Raw genomic sequence first — 20335 nt, 5'->3', positions numbered from 1 at the left:
CAACCCTCTGAGAGAAGAAATTCCTCCTCAATTCAGTTGTATATTGGTGCCCCTCTGGTCCTAGACTCTCTCATGAAGGGAAACATCCTCTCAGCAACTACCCTGTCAAGACCTCTAAGAATTTTGTACGTTTCAATGAGGTTACCTCTCAGTTTTCTAAATTCTACTGAGTAGAGTCCCAACTCATTTAACAGTTACTCATACGACAATTCCTCCATTCTAGGGATCCTAGTGAACCTTCTCTGAACTGTGTCCAATGAAATAATCTTTCCTGAGATAAGGGTACCAAAACTGTTCTCAACACTCCAGATGTGGTCTCACCAGCACCTTGTACAGTTGCAGTATGATTTATCTACTCTATACTCTAATCCCTTTGAAATATGGGCCAACATTCTATTAGCCTTACTGATTACCTGCCGCACCTGTGTGCTAGCTTTCTGTGTTTCATGCACAAGTATTCTAAAGTACCTTGGTTGTAGCTTTCGAATGTTTTTCACATTTAAATAGTCCTGTTCTTTTGTTCTCCCTTCCAGAATGAACAACTTCATATTTTCCCGCATTATACACCATTTGCCAACTTTTTACCCACTTATTTAACCCATCAGTATTTCTCTGTAAACAGTAATTTATTTTCATAACTTGCCTTTCCATCTGTACAATCATACATTAGAGAATGGGACCTTTGACCCACTAAGTCTGACCCACCAAAAATATACCACCACCTACATAAGTCCAATGTTTCCACACTCGGTCCATAGCCTTGAATGTTTTGACATTTCAAATGCTCATCCAAGACGTTTTTTAAAGTTTGTGTGGTTTCCAGTCTCAACCACTCTCTCTGGCCATGCATTCCAGACCCCCACCATGATCTGGGTGAAGAAGATCCTCCTTAAATCCCCTCTAAACCTTTTGGCTTTTGTTTTAAAATTATGCCCCCTTGTTATCGACCTTTCAACTAAGAACAGCTACTTTCTATCCACTCTATCCTTGCCCCTCATAATCTCTTACGCATCTATGAGGTTCCCCCATCAACCTTCTCTGCTCCAAAGAAAACAATCCGAGTTTATCCAGCCTCTCTTCATAGCTAAGTTGTTCCATCCCTGGTGATATCCTGCTGAATTTCCTTTGCACCCTCTCCAATAAGATTACATTCTTTCTTTGGTGAACTGACTAGAACCACACACGGTACTTCAGCTGTGGACCAACCTAAGCTTTATGTACTTGTCTGCTTTTATTATGTATGCTACAGCTAATAAAGGCAAGTGTCCCATATGCCTTCATAATGACCCTATTAACCTGTTCTGCCACCTTCAGGGATCTGTACATGAGCAATCCAAGATCTCTCCGACCCTTGGAGACAACTGTTTTTATGTCTCCTGTGAATTTGACTGTATACCTCCATGCCAACTGAGTGACTAATTGCACCGATCCCTTTTTTCTGCTTAAAGAAGGAAACAAAAGAACTGCGAATGCTGTAAATCAGAGACAAAAAGAGAAATTGCTGGAAAAGTTCAGCAGGTCTAGCAGCATCTGTGGACAGATATCAGCGTTAATGTTTTGAGTTGAGCGACCCTTCCTCGGGCTGTTTTTCACTTCACTGATCAGGGCATGTCATTGAGTTTCATAAGCAACCACTCAGAGAGGACAAAAAAATGGCATTATTACTTAAAGTTCTGTATTGCACACTCTGCTCCTTTGCAAAATGCACTCTCTCTTTTATTTAAAAAAGTTTACAGTTCATGCCAAAAATTGGAAAGTGGTACTATTTCAAAGGAATTATGCACCATTTTACACGCTATTTTCCACAGTTCACAATTCAAAGGATCCTGAATCACATCACAATGTGCCCAGGTGCAATTGTGTTGGGAGCACCTCAGGTCCCCAATAGGGTACTCTGGCTATACAAAAGAAATTCACCGTGGACATACCTGCTGTAACCTGTTACCTTTCGCACGCAAGATTTCAGATGCTCGGGGGTTCCAAAATCCAATATCAGTGGAAGCAACCAAATGCTTAAATTGCGAGTTACCTCCAGGACCTGCTCATTCATGTTCTACGGATGACAGCCATGGAAATGAGGGGGAGAAAAGCAGCATTTCAACCCCAGCTAGGAGTATTCTCAGCAGCAGACTTTAGAAAGGGCTTAAAGTCTTTGGCGAAGGCATACAAGAGATTTTCCAGAATGGTTTCAGGGAAGAGGATATGTGGAATTGGGCTTGTTCTCTTTACAACAGAGTAGGCACAGTAGAGATGATATAATTGCTTTCTTTGAAAGGGCTTGCAGAGGATTGATAGCAACACAGAGAAACCTTTCCATGCATAAAAATAGCACAAATATGTAGCACAGTTAAATAGGTTTCGAAAAATATTCTGGCTCCTTGAACTTTCTGATCAGGCTTCACACTGCTGTTCTGGTGAAGAGTCATCTAGACTTGAAACACTAGCTTAACATAACAAAGTGTGGAGCTGGATGAACAAGCAGACCAAGCAGCATCTCAGGAGCAATTTGCTACTTGGCCTGCTGTGTTCATCCAGCTCCACACTTTGTTATCTTGGATTCTCCAGCATATGCAGTCCCCATTATCTCTTGAAACACTAGCTTGCTCTCTCTCCATTGGTGCTGCCTGACATGCTGTGATCTCCAGCATTAGTTGATTTCAGTACAGATTCCAGCATCTGTAATTTGTGTCTTCACATTTCTAACCTGCCTGTAATACATTAGACTCTTGTTTAGATTAGAACATAGAACATTACAGCACAGTACAGGCCCTTTGGCCCACGATGTTGTGCCGACCTGTCATACCGATCTCAAGCCCATCTAACCTACACTAATCCATGTACGTCCATATGCTTGTCCAATGATAACTTAAATGTACCTAAAGTTGGCGAATCTACTACCGTTGCAGGCAAAGCATTCCATTCCCTTACTACTCTCTGAGTAAAGAAACTACCTCTGGCATCTGTCCTATATCTTTCACCTCTCAATTTAAAGCTATGCCCCCTCATGCTCGCCATCACCATCCTAGGAAAAAGGCTCTCCCTATCCACCCTATCTAACCCTCTGATTATTTTATATGTTTCAATTAAGTCACCTCTCAATCTTCTTCTCTCTAATGAAAACAGTCTCAAGTCCCTCAGCCTTTCCTCGTAAGACCTTCCCTCCATACCAGGCAACATCCTTGTACGTCTCCTCTGCACCCTTTCCAAAGCTTCCACATCCTTCTTATAATGCGGTGACCAGAACTGTACGCAATACTCCAAGTGCGGCCACACCAGAGTTTTGTACAGCTTCACCATAACCTCTTGGTTCTGGAACCCGATCCCTCTATTAATAAAAGCTAAAACACTGTATGCCTTCTTAACAGCCCTGTCAACCCGGGTGGCAACTTTCAAGGATCTGTGTACATGGACACCGAGATCTCTCTGCTCATCTACACTACCAAGAATCTTACCATTAGCCCTGTACTTGGCCTTCCGGTTACTCCTACCAAAGTGCATCACCTCACACTTGTCTGCATTAAACTCCATTTGCCATCTCTCTGCCCAGCTCTGCAGCTTATCTCTGTCTCTCTGCAACCTACCGCATCCTTCGTCACTATCCACAACTCCACCGACCTTAGTGTCGTCTGCAAATTTACTAACCCATCCTTCTACGCCCTCATCCAGGTCATTTATAAAAATGACAAACAGCAGTGGACCCAACACCGACCCTTGCGGTACACCATTACTAACTGGTCTCCAGGATGAACATTTCCCATCAACGTCCACCCTCTGTCTTCTTTCAGCAAGCCAATTTCCGATCCAAACTGCTATATCTCCCACAATTCCATTCCTCCACATTTTATACAATAGCCTATTGTGGGGAACCTTATCGAACGCCTTGCTGAAATCCATATACACCACATCAACCAGTTTACTCTCATTTACCTGTTTGGTCAGGTACTGTCCTTTATTTTTAATGAGGCACTAGGGAAACAAAGATCCAAATTTGGAATTGAGAATGCCAATTTTTACAGCATGAGAGAGGATGCTGAATGACTGGGCCATGGGCATTGCCACAGCTGTGTGAAATTCTCAAGTCACTAATTTAACAAATCCTAATGTATCCAACATAAATTATTATCCAATAATAATAGTAGGTAATTGAAACCACCGGAGCATTTTTACAATTACAAAGGTAAGAGAATGAGACATACATTTAGTTAGCTTTGGCTCTTTCCCGTAAAAGGAGAAATGAATATCAAGCAATGTGGGAGAAAAGGATCACGCTCCACCAAAGCTAAATTAATTCGGCATTTCACATCTTCAAGAAACCAATTGTTCTCTTGTTTTTCTTCCTGAAGCTGGTTTGGTCCACATTATGAGACAGTTTTAGGACAGAGATAATGGGGGCAGTTTCTTGGGTACCCTGCTATTAAGACTTTGTCTGTAGTGGAAGGGCCATGGATTGTATTACACATGATTTTGACCTACTGGGGTTTCATAGAAGCAAAGAAAATAGCATCAGCAGTGGGCCATTCAGCCCTTGAGGCAGGTTCGCCATTCATTATGATTTGGCTAATCACCTATCTTAGCACGTTTTATCCATTACCTTTGATCCCCTAAAACAGAAGAACTATATCTAACACTTTCTTGAAAAAACTCAATCCTTTGGCTTCAACTGCCTTCTGTGGCAGAGAATTCCACAGATTTCATTTCATACAATCTTGGGAAATGCTTGGGAAGTTACTTGATGAATAAACTTCAAACACACATTAAATACCCAACTATGCATACAATAAGTGCATATAAATATATCAAACTGAATTTGATCTTAGTGCTAAAAACTTAGAATACAATAAGCAATTTCATTTAGGACTATACTAAAATTCCATCCACCTTTACAAGTTACAGTTTGTAAAAATGACATATGTGAACCATCAAAAGGGAAAGAGTGAATGATAAGGAAAGACTCCGATTTATACGACATATTTCATGACTTGTCTAAATACATTTCCCAGGATTCCCCAAAACATTTCACTGGCAATGATGTCTGTTTGAAATGGAGATAATACTACAATAAAATGTGTCAACAAATTTGCATGTAGCAAGACCTCACAAACAGGAAGGCGATAAATAACTATCCACTTGCTTCATGTTTTTTAGGAGGGGTAAATTTTTGGCCATGAAATGGAAAACTTGCCCATTTTCTTTGAAGTACAATGGTAGACTCTTTTACATCCAACCGGGGAGGTCCAACTTTCCTTTGGTTTGCTGTCTCATCCCACAGATAGCATCTCCATCAGTCTCCCATTGCAACAATTTTGATCTGATTTGAACATGAGTCCGGGTGATGATAGGTCAATTTCTGACACACCAGAATCCTAATGCTTCAAAACCACTTTTTTTTTAAACTACGCATCTAACAACAGAAGAGCATGACTCTGAGATAATAAAGTGTGAAGATGAACACAGCAGGCCAAGCAGCATCTCAGGAGCACAAAAGCTGACGTTTCGTGCCTAGAGCCTTCATCAGAGAGGAGGATGGGGAGACGGTTCTGGAATAAATAGGGAGAGAGGGGGATGCGGACCGAAGATGGAGAGAAAAGAAGATAGGTGGAGAGGAGAGTATAGGTGGGGAGGTAGGGAGGGGATAGGTCAGTCCAGGGAAGACGGACAGGTCAAGGAGGTGGGATGAGGTTAGTAGGTAGGAAATGGAGGTGCGGCTTGAGGTGGGAGGAAGGGATGGGTGAGAGGAAGAACAGGTTAGGGAGGCAGAGACAGGCTGGGCTGGTTTTGGGATGCAGTGGGGGAAGGGGATGAGCTGGGCTGGTTGTGTGATGCAGTGGGGGGAGGGGACGAACTGGGCTGGTTTTGGGATGCGGTGTTTTTTGTGTTTTAAATGTTGTGACTACAACTGTAATAACTAATGTGTGGTAGTACTTAAATCAGCAAAAGTGCAGCCATGGAAAAGAAAAACATTTTCTATAAGAGGCCAGAAACTGAAATATCTATCCATTTAATTTATTTGAACTGAAAATAAAAAATACACTGAAATATATTCTTTTTATTGAAAATGTCATTCATCAGAGATATGACACTGATAGAAATTTTAGACCAGGATTTGATTGATAATATTACACTGTAAATTACAAAAGCAAAGTGTTACTAAAATCAGCAAAGACTCAATATCAGTTTTTTGACTGCATAAACCACATCACCCAGAGAAATGCAGCTTCCTGAAAGATAGATCCAGTTTGAAATGAAAAAGCACCAAAAACAACATGCAAAAGAGGCGAGTGTGCCCCAACATGTTACCATCAAACACAATTAGATTGTAAACATAATTTATGATACAACATAAATACTTTTAAACATTTAAAGTACACACTACATTTTATTCATGATTTTTTTGCCCTGGAAGAGGGGTCAGGGTAGGAGGAGGATAAAGCAAATAGATCATTTTGAAGTGCAGTGTTCTTTCTGAAGTTCTGTATGATCAGCTGTTTAGATGCATCAACTACGACCTTCTTAATTGTCTTCTCAACTATTAATCAGAGAATTAACACATTTCATTATTAACTATCTTTACCATAATTCTACAACTTGAGTTCAGATCTTCTGTAAAAGTCATATGAACAAGTGAAATCTACCTTTGTGAAGAAATGGACAATAAATGGGAAACAAACTTCTCTTTTGCTTCTAGGATCATTTTCCTTTTCCTCATTTCCAGATCACTTTATGAAGTAAACTATATTTAAATCAGATTTGATTACTGCTTGTGATTCTGCAGTTTACAAGTGAAGAAATAACTGTAATACTTCTTTATCTTAGAAGGAAGTATTTTAGCTTTCACTTGGCACATAGCTCATGATTTCAACAAAAACAAGGTTGCATTGAAGAGCTGTTAGTGACTACAGACATCAGCATGCTGAGCCGAATGGGTTCGCAGTGGCCTGGAGAGGATCAAGAACTACCTTAATATCATGAAGCTAATTGAAAAGATCCACAGATGGAAATATTAGTGTTATGTTTTGACTGGCTCTGATGCCTGCAGGAATAAGACAAAAGGAAGTAAAGGCTGATATTCAAAAGAGGTATTGTATTGTGCAGGAGCAGTTTCAAAGTTTTGAAATCTTTTTTTGAACAACTTTCAATAGTCTTTTTTTAAGGTTTTCTGGATTGGCTGTCAGGAATAAATATTATTACTCAAAGTTTCCAGAGACCAAGGGCCAACTGCAGGGAGAAATTAAAAGCCAAATACTGCAGATCATGGAAAACTAGAAAATGTTGCAAAAACATGGCAAGTCTAGCAGCATCTATGGGGATTGGAACAGAATTAACATTTTGAGTTTGTTGTGACTTTTCTTCAGAACTGTCAAAAGACAGAGGAAGCAAATATGAGAGTACAGTTAATAATGTGAACAAGAGCTCATTTTCAATATAGAACTTAGGGTAGCATTCATTTCAAGCTGATGGCCTGATAGAGATGTATAAAGTCATGAGGGGCGTGGATGGGGTGAATAGCCAAGACTTTTTTCCCAGGGTAGGGGAGTCCAAAACTAAAAGGCGTAGGTTTAAGGTGAGAGGAGAAAGATTTCAAAGGGACCTGAGGGGCAACTTTTTCATGTAGAGGGTGGTACATGTGCAGATAGAGCTGCCAGAGGAGGTGGTGGAGGCTGGTACAATTATAATATTTAAAAGGCAACTGTATGGGTATACGAATAGGAAGTGTTTAGAGGGATATGAGCCAAATGTTGGCGAATGGGATCAGATTAATTTTGGATTTCTGGTCAGCAGGGACAAGTTGAACCAAACGGTTTGTTGCCGTGCTGTACAACGGTATGATTTTATAACCAGAGATGGCTGAAGATGTACCCGACCAATGTAGCAGAGGTCTGTGCCCTGATGTGGATTGAACACGGGCTTCTGTCCTTCTAGATTGGTTATTGTTGTGTTCATTTTGCATCTATTACACAGATGTCAAATATCGGCTCCAGAATGTTGGTTCCTTAATGAGAAAAATACCCATATACGGAATGAGCTCAGCATAATTTTCAAAATGACTATTATTCCATTTTAATGTTCAATTTTACTTGGACTCGTTTAAGCTAGCTGCGTCGGACACAATTTGGGAGGCACCGTTTCCCTCGATATGATGTTTTATGGAAAAGAAAGAAAGGCAAAATATTTGACGTTAGCACAAGATCAATCAGCAAGTCTTTCTGAAATTCCTCTGTCTGTGATTTAAGCAGAGGAGTTAATCCTTTCACGGCTCTGCCAATAAATAGGATGCCATTTTCAGAAAACTTCCTGGCGCAGTCTTGTTCAATCAGAGCACAGAAAATCAGCAAAGGTACTGAGCAGCATGAATCCTGAGTCGTGGCCTCAGTGTCTAATTCGCCAGTCCATGTTGCTGTCTATTGAGACTCCATGCTGGGAATTCAATCGTAATTCCTGAAAATTTTCTCCATGGAGAGAGGGATCTGAGACAAATGCCATTGTACATTATTACCTCATTGTACAAGTTCTAAGCCTAATTTTTTTTACTTTTGTCCCTCTGTAAAGATGTACCAAAGATTGCAAAATTTACATTTTCTCAGTTCATTTTTACATGGGACTGGATTGAGCTTCTGAGCATTTGGCATAATTTATGTGCAATTAAATCTAAACATCCCGAATTTCATGTTTCTTATGCATATTTTCTATTTCAGTTGAAAGTAATGAAATTACAGGCCAACTCCAGTATGAAATCCAGTGCAGGATTCAACATTTTTGAAGAAAATTTTCAAATGAATCACAATAAGTGAATAAATTAGGACCAACTAGGCAAAATCCAACTCCTTGCTATCAGCATGAATACACTATCCAGTAACCAAGTCTTTTGTTTCCTCCTACACTAAATAAAAGGTCCACATAAAGGGAATACAACAGTCTTCATCTTTCCAATTCTGAGTAATACAGATTTTCATTCTTGGAAACTTTGCAAGCTTTGAAACAAAATCAGGTTTCCTAATCATCGTAAATAAGCAAGCAGTACACGTCCATAAATTTTACAGCACAGTACTGGTCGTTTTGCCATTGCTGATTTGTCATTTGTAGGAATTCCAAACATCCAGGAATTAATGAGAGTCCTGAGTTCCCATCACTCATGTATGTCTATGATACGTGTATTGCTGCTTGCAGGCCCTCTGGGATTTTAAGTAAGAGTACTTGCACAGATATCACATCTCAAGGAGGGACAGAAAATGCTTTTTTTTTCAGGACAGTGTTTTCATTTGCGAGTATTCACTGCATGCACAGCTGTAACAGCTCACTGGTAAGTGAAATACAAATTACCATTCAAAAGTTGATTTCCATTCTCCACTGACGGAACTGCAGGTACCACAGGGGGCAAGGTGGTCAAAGGGTTATTGGCGTTTCTATCCTGCGTCTCCGTTACATTTTCTGTTTCACAGTTCTCTTGTCTGTTAGACAGACTCAAATTTCCTTCACTATTTGTGCCTAGTAAAGACAAAAAACATCATTTAAGACTACTGACAACATTTTTAAAAATAGAACTCTTAACTTGTTAAACACTTAAGAAAGACTGAGATAACAAGGTGTAGAGCTGGATGAACACAGCAGGCCAAGCAGCATCAGAGGAGCAGGAAGGCTGACATTTCGGGCCTAGATCTAGGCCCGAAATGTCAGCTTTCTTGCACCTCTGATGCTGCTTGGCCTGCTGTGTTCATCCAGCTCTACACCTTGTTATCACAGATTCTCCAGCATCTGCAGTTCCTGCTATCTCGTAAGAAAGACTGTAATGTTTGAACTTTCAGCTTTATTTCATTATCTACTTAAAACAAAGAAAGTCTGCAATGTGTAACTTTTAATCTTGTTCATTTGTTTTATGCTAAATTAAAATTACTACATTGTTAAACTTTTAACTTAGTTCTTTCCATCTTGCTCTTTAGTTTCTATACCTAGGTACTTGTATATGAGGTGGCGCCTTATGTGGTGACACTATACATGTTTTTCACTGTACTCCTGCGCTTCTGTACTTGAGTACAAGTGGCAAGAAAATTAAAATCAAAATTAAAATCAAAATCTTTTCTTGCAATCACTTTGGTTCTGAAAAGTCAGAAAATGCAAAAATGCCAACTCATACGTTCTTGTGAATTGTCCTATTGCAGAGCAATTAAATTTCTCCTGACTGGAAAGTAATGGTGTTGTATTATAGGAATAACTGTGGAAAGTTTACATTCCAAATAAAAAGACAAGTGACTCAATTTTATGTGTTAATCTTGATGTGAATTTATGAATTATCCCTATTAAGCAAAAAAAAACATGACAATGTTAAAAACTGAAAGAACTGTGGATGCTGTAAATCAGAAACAAGAGCAAGAATTGCTGGAAAAGCTCAGCAGGTCCGGCAGCATCTGTGGAGAGAAATCAGAGTTAAGGTTTTGGTTTGAATGACTCTTCCTTAGAACAAAATAACAATGTTGTTTAAAGAAAATTTTCATAAGTGAGCAACGTGATCTAAATATTTCACCTTTCATGAAATAGCCTACATTTAGTTATCTGTTTTTGTCAGAGGAAACAAAAGCAGTCAAGTAATTGTTGGAATTCAGGAAATAGAGGATTGAGAGAAATGTTCAGGCTGTGGCCAGAGAGGAAAGGTCACTGTCACCTTCCATTGTGCTGCAATTGACAGTGTGTAATGGGAAGAAACTGACTGTAACCCAGTCGGAGTGGTCAGGGTAAGTAACTCAACCTTTGAAGGAGAGGGTTGCACCAACAACCACAAAGCAGAGTTTTAAAGGGGAGCAATACAGGACACAGAAAGGTTGCACAAAGGCATGCAGATGGGTCATCATGAAGCCATCATAAAGCATTGACACTGTCTGGAAAGAGTACTTCCCTGATGCAGCCACTGCTGGACGAATCTTTCACAGTTACACAAAGGGAGCAAAGTGTTTGCAATGTTGAATGAGGAGGGCTAAAGGTCTCCATATAGCCCAATTGCATATATATGCCTTGCTCCCTCTGTTTGCACATGGTGCAGTAGTCTGTCTGTGCAGACCTCCATTATGTGTGACCATGAACTACAGTCAGCTGGTGTGGAAATGCTTTCAGCACCGACACAGAGACTCAATAGCAGATCAATGAAGGTTAAAAGTCATCAACATTTAAGTACCCTGTTTTCGTTACAAAGCAGCCATCTTCATCCAGGCCAAAGTGGGCTCGTTATCTTTGCTTCTTTTGCTCCCTCTTACTACGTCCCAGTGTACTTTCAGGTTCTGAAGCTGGGTGGAGGGAGCCAGCTTTAATATGGAACCCATTGGCTCTGGTGATATGGCGGGGCAATCCCAGGGCATTCGTGTCCAGATGGGCCAGACATCCTCAGCTTGACTGTCCAGGGTCAGAGGGTGGCAGGCAGGGTGAAGATAGACAGCATTGGGTGAAAGCGGAAGAGGGTAATGTGCTTTAGTCCTCCTCTGGCCTTGTAGTTCCTGGTACCACTCTGTCTTCCAGGAATGCACACTTGTAAGAGGCTTATGTTTACCCATCCACCTGTTGCCATGCCTTCAGTCCTGAGGGCCAAAGCTAGCCAAGATGAAAGTCCAATTGAGAAACCAGATTACCATTCTGATTTTTTGTGTTGGAAACAGTCACTGTTCGGGGTATTTCGACCCAGCAGATGGGAGAATACCATAAGATATACGAGCAGATTTAGGCCATTCAGCCCAATGTGTCTACTCTGCCAATAAATCATGGCTGACCTGTTTATTAACCCCTTTTCCTGCCTTCTCCCCATGACCCTTGATACCCTTATCAACCAAGAGCCTCTCTATCTCTCTCTTAAATACACTCAATAACTCGGTATCCACAGCCATCTGTGGCAAAGTGTTCCACAGATTCATCACCCTCTGGCTGAAGAGATTCTTCCTCAACTCAGGCTGTCCCTTTATTCTGAGGCTGTGTGCTCAGCTCCTAATCTCTCCTGCTGGTGGAAACATCTTCTCTACATCCACTTTATCCAGGCGTCTCAGTATTCTGTCAATTTCGATCAGGTCTCCCCTCATCTTTTTAAACTCCATCAAGTACAGGCCCAGAGACCTCATATGACAAGCCCTTCATCCCCAGGATATTTTTGTGAATTTCTCTGGACTCCCTCCAATGCTAGCACATCTATTCTTCAATACTGGTCCCAAAACGGCTCACAATATTCTAAATGTGGCCTGACCAGTGCCTTATACATCCTTGGCAGATCATCTCTGCTCTCGTATTCTAGCCATCTTGAAATGAAGATTAACAATAAGCTGTTAATGTGTGCTAATGCATGAAAATTGGCTTCTCTCCACTCACTGTTGAGAATCTTGTCTCACCCGACATTTAGTTGGAAAACATGAAATCGTGCTCTTGTTATCAGCAATCTCTTTACAACCGACCTCATGAAAACAAAGCATAGGGCATGCCTGGCTTTATTGCGGCATTGAGTACAAGAGTCAGGATGTCATGTTGCAGGTTTATAAGACTTTGGTTAGGGTATTGCATCCAATTCTGGTCACCACAGAGGGCGGTGGAAGGATGTGGAGGCTTTGGAGAGGATGTGGAAGAGGTTTACCAGGATGCTACCTGGGTTGGAGGGTATGAGCTATAAGGAGAGGCTAGAAAAACGCAGGTTATTTTCTCTGGAGCAAGAGACCCTGAGGATAGAAGTTTATAAAATTATGAGACGCATATATCGGATTGACAGTCAGAATCTTTCTTCCCAGAGTTGAAATGTCTAATACTGGGAGACGTGCATTCAAGGTGAGGGGGGAGTTTTCAAAGGAGATGCAAGGGGCCAGTAATTTTTACACAGAGAATGGTAGGTGTCTGGAACCTGCCATCAGGATTGTTGGTGGAGACAGATACAATAGGGGTGGTTAAGAGGCTTTCAGATAAGAACATGAATATGCGAGGAATGGAGGGATATGGACCAAGGGCAACATAAGGGATTAGTTTAATTTGGAATCATTTCGGGCACAACATCAAAGGGCCCATTACTGCGCTGTATTGTTCTATTTTCTATGCAATTCTGCCAGCTTTCCTGTCACTGCTCACATTGTAAGTGTCTATGGTATTAATATGTCTTGCTGTTACTGACTGCGAATTGGAACCCCCCAACTTTGGTGCCAGCCTCATCCCAAAGCTTGCAGTTATGAGAAATTAACACATTTCAGGTGGGGATTTATACTATTTTAGCATATTTGGTGTGGAGGACAGAGAGGAGATGCTACTGTAGGAACCTACATAACCTAGTAAGTGACAGCTGAAGAACTTGGAAATATTTAAACATTTCAACTGATTGCATTTCCAGCATTAAACCTTTAATTTTAAAAGCCCCATTTCTAACTGAACCTGACACATGCTTCCTTCTATTTTATAAGTCCTCAGAGTTAGAGAGCTGAATAACACAGGAAGGAATGCAAGTACAAGAATGAACAATTCTCCCCTTGAGTCTTTTCTACTATTCAGTCAGATCTTGGCTGGTCTGCATCTCAGTTCAGCATACTCACCTTGGTTGTGTTTCCCTTAACATTCTTCCTTAACAAAAATCCATCTCAGTCACGAAATCTTTAACTGAGTTTGAACAGCTTTTGAGAGAAGATATTACCAGATCTCCAATCCCAGTGGCCTGAATCTTCTAATGCACCAGGTGCCTGAATAAATACTAGAATTCAACAGGAACTGAGTAAAATCTGCATTTTCTTACTGTGCATCACATTCACACAATTCCTGAACAACAGCTGAAACTCTCTCACAAGTTTCCATCTGGTAGTCACGGACAGCTGGGTAATGGTGCATTTTGGGAATTGTTGTCCTGCAGGTGAACAATGAAAACCATGGCACAAATCCTTCCTTCTCCAAGGAGCAAGATGACAATTCCTAGAGTCTCAGGCACAGGTAGATGCATTTCTCTGCCTAGATAGAAAGTCAAGCTTTGGCATTTAAATGGATTCCGAACATTCTAACTTCACCAGTTCTGTGGTTAAATATCATTTTTTTCTTTCAGAAGTGCATAATTTTTTTTTGTGTGTCAGAAGTGTTACCTTCTTTTTAATGTATGGTGATCTGAATGAAGAGAACGAGCAACTTGAACCATTAGGAAGAAATTATTGAAGAAAAAGTGATCAGTTTTGTTTTTGTGCGGCACTTGGTGGTTCCAGGTGACTGGCTTAAACAGCTGAGTAAAAATTAAGTGTTCAATTGCTCTGGTGCAGAGTTTTCTTGAGATGAGCAAATTAGAGCAAAAATAAAACCAGGTAAAGGTGTTGCCCTGTGAGGTAGGATTGCTAATCGCTGTGCTGCTTTCTCCAATTTGTATTTGTGTCTGGAGTTTCCCAAACCAGAAGAGGCCAAAGTATTGGAAGATGAAATTCAATGCAAATGAAATATAAAGTTGTGCACACCTGGTTAGCAACATGTTACCCTTTGTATGGTAGTGAAATAGATAAGGCTACGAAATGCCAAAATTGGGAAGCATGCACCAGCATCTCACTAGGTTGGTGTTACTGATGTGCCAAGGTAAACGTAAATCAGGATGGTCATGAGAATTGAGGCTCATGTTGCCAGAAATAGAACTGCAACAAATCTTGCTTGAAGAACAATGGCTCTTTTAAGTGCCTTTTATTGCAAACCCCATTTATAATCAAATTATTTGATACAATTTGATTTATTATTGTTACGTGTTCCTGAGCACAGTGAAAAGTTTTGTTTTGCGTGCAGTACAGGCAGATCACACCACACAAATAGAACAGAGCGAAAAATATAACGTTATTGCAGAGAAGGTGCTCAGAGAGCGAGATCAACATTAAATTTAAAATTTGAGATTTCCATTCAGAAGTCTAACAACAGCAGCGAAGAAGCTGTTCTTGAATCTTTTCATATGTGTATATACATTTTTATATCTCCTGCCAGACAGGAGAGGGTGAAAGTGTTAAATGAAGTGGAAGAATGTGCTACTTGTGGTTGGAGGTGCTGAGAAAATAAATCATTTACTTTAGCAATAATCCCTTGGAGCACCTGTCCCCGACACTATTAGTGACAGAAACAAGTTTCAGCCAATCCAGCTGTGTTATCCAGAGAGTCTTATATTTGACTAAAGACTTGTACATGCTGAGCATGTAGGATCAATGAGGTTGACTTCATCATGCTGTACATTGAATTCATGGTTTTGTATCATGTAAGTGTGCTGCTGGAATCAATTAGCATTACAGTACTTTGAACGTTTTAGTAATGTACACAATTGGCTCATTCTGCTGTCACTATTCCTTATCCACGATGCACAGAATAGCACATTGATTGTTAAAGTTTGATAGAATATGGAGACCACCTTATGTAGGTATTACAGCTCTGAGCCACTTGCAGACAAGTGATAGTGCATGGGGATGAAAATTATTGGCAACTTTTAAAAGGCTGTGAATACCTTTTGATGCACACTTCAGACTTTGAAAAGGCAAACAATTTCTGCTCAACAAATCTGTTACTAATAGAAAAATCTGACAATCAATCTTGATCTTAACCTACTTTCCAGAAGACTGTGACTTGGATATTAGGACCAGTTAGTCTAACTTGGTAGTTTGACTCAAAGGTCAAGAATTCCATAAGATATCTTTTTGACTAGTACGAGAGGCGTTGTCCTTTATCGCTAATTTTATCAATGTTGTGATATGATGTCTATATACCCTTTTCTAAGGAAGGACCCTATCAGGCTGTGATGTATAAGCTTCATAACTTGTAGGCTGACTGCAAGGAACTGCAGTAGGAGATGCCAAAGCAATTTCCCTTTATATAGTGAATCACCCTTCATATAGTGCCTTTCATAACCTCAGGTCAATTTAAAGTACTTAAAAGCTAATAAAATGTAACCTCTGTTAGACCATAAGACCATAAGACATAGGCGCAGAATTAGACCATTCAGCCCATTCAGTCTGCTCTGCCATTTGATCACAGCTGATATGTTTCTCAACTATAATCTGCTGCCTTCCACCTTGATCCCCTTACCAATCAAGAGCCTATCTCTGTCTTAAAGATGCTCAACAACTGGGCCTCCACAGCCCTCTGTGGCAATAAATTCCACAGATTAATCACCCTCTGGCTGAAGAAATTCCTCCTCATCCCTGTTTTAAAGGATCATCCCTTTAATCTGAGGCTGGGCCCTCGGGTGCTAGTCACTCTTACATGTGGAAATGTCTTCTCCATATCCACACTATCCAGGCCTCTCAGTGTTTAATACGTTTCAGTCAGATCTCCAACCCCCACCCAAACCCTTCTAAACTTCATCAAGTATAGACCCAGAATCCTCAACTGCTCCCTATATGAGGCGGAGCAAGGTCACTCAAAAAAATAATGAACTATTGATGTGATCATCTGATTTTAGTATTGGTAAAAGCGAGTTTTGAGAAGTGAGATTGGTAAAAGGACAAATATTGCCCAGAACATCCTAGTGGATTGAACTACTCATCATAAAAACAGTTCCTGGTAATCTGTTACATCTATCCATTGAGTCAATCTAAAGATTGCCCAACTAAATGTGCAGCACTCCCTCAGCATGCATTGTAGTGTCAACCTAGATTATGCATTTATAATCTCTGAATTGGCACTTGAATCAGCAAACTTAGAGATAACAGTGTTATCGCCTGTGAGCCAAGGTGCCATCTATGGCTTAGGTTAGGACTATAGACATGACACTCGCTCCCTTAGATTTAGTACCATCAGCACTTTTCAAGTTGAAAAGTTTAGTTACAACTGCCAATCCTCTTCAAATTAAACGGCCTGATGCAATATAGGTAAAGTCCCTTCAAGGTAATTGCTGCCAGTTTGTGTTAGCCACCTCTCTCTGGAAAACAAGATCTTGTGAAATCTGTCAGAGACAATGGGAACTACAGAGGCTGGAGAATCTGAGATAACAAAGCACGGAGCTGGATGAACACAGCAGGCCAAGCAGCATCTTAGGAGCACAAAAGCTGACATTTCGGGCCTAGACCCTCTGATGAATGGTCTAGGACCAAAGCATCAGCTTTTGTGCTCTTAAGATGCTGCTTGGCCTGCTGTGTTCATCCAGACCCACACTTTGTTATCTTGTGAAGTCTGTGCCTGACTGCATGCCAAAAACCGAAACTGCTGTCATAGTGGAATGTATCCGTTATCAAAATTGTTAATGGAGAGCAATACTAATCTTTTCTTGATTCCTGACACTGGGCGCTAAGTATAAAGCATCACTTCAGTAATAAGTATGGTCTTGGATTTTTCTATTTCTCACTAATATCATGTATTTGGCCAGTCTGAGTGAGATGCCAAGCTTGTACCAAACAAAACATAGTTTAGGGTTAAAGTCTGCATCCTCTCAATGAAAAGATATCCATGCTATTATAACAGTACATATTTAAAAACAGACCTCTGTGATCTATTGGGAATATATTTACTAATTAATGTGTGCAACTTAGCATTTACTAAGCACTTTTAAACCAACCTGAAAATTTGAATGCATGCTGATTAATTGAAGTTATTTTATCAAACAATTTAATATTTTTCTCAAATTGTTCCATTAAGCAGAAGCAAGTGCTGTGGAGCAAACTTTTAGTGCTGTTCTAATCCTAATAACCTAATACATCATACTATGGACATAGAGAAGAATTCACCACCATTGGTATCTAACTATGCTGTCTTCCAACATTTGCTTCGACGGTCACATTAAAAAAGAATTATCAGTACAATTGAACTAGAACTTGATGTGCCATCATGAGCACAGGCAGTGTAAAATAACCTTGTAACTCTCCTGTTCTGTGCTGTACTGTTCTATGTTCTATGTTCTATTTCTGGAAAGAAGATATTATTTCATGGAAAATGATTGTCACCAGCAAGGCCAGTTTTTGTTGCCCATTCCTAACTGCCCTTGAACTGTGTGGCCTGAAAGTAAGAGCCAACCGCGTTGCAGTATGGCCTGGAGTCATACTTAAGATACCCAGATTGGCCAATTTCTTTCCAACGAGGACAATAGTGAAACAAATTTTTTGGTTTTATTTACAACAATTGTTAATAGTTTCATGGTTGCTGTAAATAAGATTGATTTTTAACTCCAAAGAACAATGAGTATTTTCAAAGAGCAGGACAGCACAGGAATAGGCCCTTCGGACCACCAATTTTCTGAAGAAAGGTCCAGACCCGAAATGTCAGCTTTCCTGCTCCTCTGATGGCTGCTTGGCCTGCTGTGTTCATCCAGCTCCACACCTTGTTATCTCAGACTCCAGCATTGGCAGTTCCTAATATCTCTGTACCGAACGACAATGCTTTTCTAAACCAGTGATAATGGGAACTGCAGATGCTGGAGAATCCAAGATAACAAAGTGTGGAGCTGGATGAACACAGCAGGCCAAGCAGCATCTCAGGAGCACAAAAGCTGACGTTTCGGGCCTAGACCCTTCATCAGAGAGGGGGATGGGGTGAGGATTCTGGAATAAATAGGGGGAGAGGGGAAGGCGGACCGAAAATGGGGAGAAAAGAAGATAGGTGGAGAGGAGAGTATAGGTGGGGAGGTAGGGAGGGGATAGGTCAGTCCAGGGAAGACGGACAGGTCAAGGAGGTGGGATGAGGTGGTAGGTAGGAAATGGAGGTGCGGCTTGAGGCGGGAGGAAGGGATGGGTGAGAGGAAGAACAGGTTAGGGAAGCGGAGACAGGCTGGGCTGGTTTTGGGATGCAGTGGGGGGAGGGGATGAGCTGGGCTGGTTTTGTGATGCAGTGGGGGGAGGGGAAGAACTGGGCTGGTTTGGGGATGAAGTGGGGGAAGGGGAGATTTTGAAGCTTGTGAAGTCCACATTGATACCATTGGGCTGCAGGGTTCCCAAGCGGAATATGAGTTGCTGTTCCTGCAACCTTCGGGTGGCATCATTGTGGCACTGCAGGAGGCCCATGATGGACATGTCATCTAAAGAATGGGAGGGGGAGTTGAAATGGTTCGCGACTGGAAGGTGCAGTTGTTTATTGCGAACCGAACGTAGGTGTTCTGCAAAGTGGTCCCCAAGCCTCCGCTTGGTTTCCCCAATGTAGAGGAAGACACACTGGGTCCAATGGATACAGTATACCACATTGGCAGATTTGCAGGTGAACCTCTGCTTAATATGGAAAGTCATCTTGGGGCCTGGAATAGGGGTGAGGGAGGAGGTGTGGGGGAAAGTGTAGCATTTCCTGCGGTTGCAGGGGATGGTGCCGGGTGTGGTGGGGTTGGAGGGCTGTGTGGAGCGAACAAGGGAGTCACTGAGAGAGTGGTCTCTCCGGAAAGCAGACAACGATGGGGAACGCTTTGCAGAACACCTCCGCTCGGTTCGCAATTAACAACTGCACCTCCCAGTCTCAAACCATTTCAACTCCACCTCCCATTCTTTAGATGACATGTCCATCATGGGCTTCCTGCAGCGCCACAATGATGCCACCCGAAGTTTGCAGGAACAGCAACTCATATTCCACTTGGGAACCCTGCAGTCCAACGGTATCAATGTGGACTTCACAAGCTTCAAAATCTCCCCTTCCCCCACCGCATCCCAAAACCACCCCAGTTCTTTCCCTCCCCCCACTGCATCACACAACCAGTCCAGCTCTTCCCCTCCTTCCACTGCATCCCAAAACCAGCCCAGCCTGTCTCTGCCTCCCTAACCTGTTCTTCCTCTCACCCATCCCTTCCTCTCCCCTCAAGCCGCACCTCCATTTCCTACCTACTAACCTCATCCCACCTCCTTGACCTGTCCGTCTTCCCTGGACTGACCTATCCCCTCCCTACCTCTCCCCCATACTCTTCTCTCCGCCTATCTTCTTTTCTCTCCATCTTCGGTCCGCCTCCCCCCTCTCCCTATTTATTCCAGAACCCTCACCCCATCCCCCTCCCTGATGAAGGGTTTAGGCCCGAAACATCAGCTTTTGTGCTCCTGAGATGCTGCTTGGCCTGCTGTGTTCATCCAGCTTTTCTAAACCAAAAGCCTTTACTATCTGGTCCATATCCTTCTATTTCTGGCCTGTTCATATATCTGTCGTGATGCCTCTTAAACATTGCTATTGTATCCACCTCCGGCACTTTTCATGCTCTGTGTAAAAAAAACTCTCATATCTCCTTTAAACTTAGCCCTGTTTTACCATAAACCTATGTCCCTTGTAACTGACATTTCTACACTGGGAAAAAAAATCCATGCCAATTATAATTCTGTATATGTCTATCAGGTCACCCCTCATCCTTTGACAGTCAAACAAAAATGAACCAAGTTTGTCCAATCTCTCTCCATAACTAATACACTTCATCCAAGCAATATCCTGGTAAGCCTTATCTGTACCCTTT

The 20335-nt window shown here is 41.4% G+C and overlaps 1 protein-coding gene across 7 annotated transcripts in view; it reads right to left on the bottom strand.

Moving 5' to 3' along the window:
- Positions 1 to 6072: 6072 nt before the first annotated feature.
- Positions 6073 to 20335, bottom strand: part of myo16 (myosin XVI) — a 360735-nt gene continuing 346472 nt past the window's right edge. For all 7 annotated transcript variants that reach the window (XM_059646418.1, XM_059646419.1, XM_059646420.1 and 4 more), the window contains 2 exons: positions 9319 to 9483; positions 6073 to 8465 (listed from right to left, as the gene is read on the bottom strand). In XM_059646418.1, the coding sequence (XP_059502401.1) occupies positions 8368 to 8465; positions 9319 to 9483 (263 nt within the window). In that variant the 3' untranslated portion in view covers positions 6073 to 8367. The remainder of the gene's footprint in view (positions 8466 to 9318; positions 9484 to 20335) is intronic.

The sequence above is a fragment of the Stegostoma tigrinum genome, chromosome 6, assembly GCF_030684315.1.
Source record: "Stegostoma tigrinum isolate sSteTig4 chromosome 6, sSteTig4.hap1, whole genome shotgun sequence".
NCBI lineage: Eukaryota > Metazoa > Chordata > Chondrichthyes > Orectolobiformes > Stegostomatidae > Stegostoma > Stegostoma tigrinum.
This window is presented reverse-complemented; position numbering and strand designations above follow the sequence as displayed.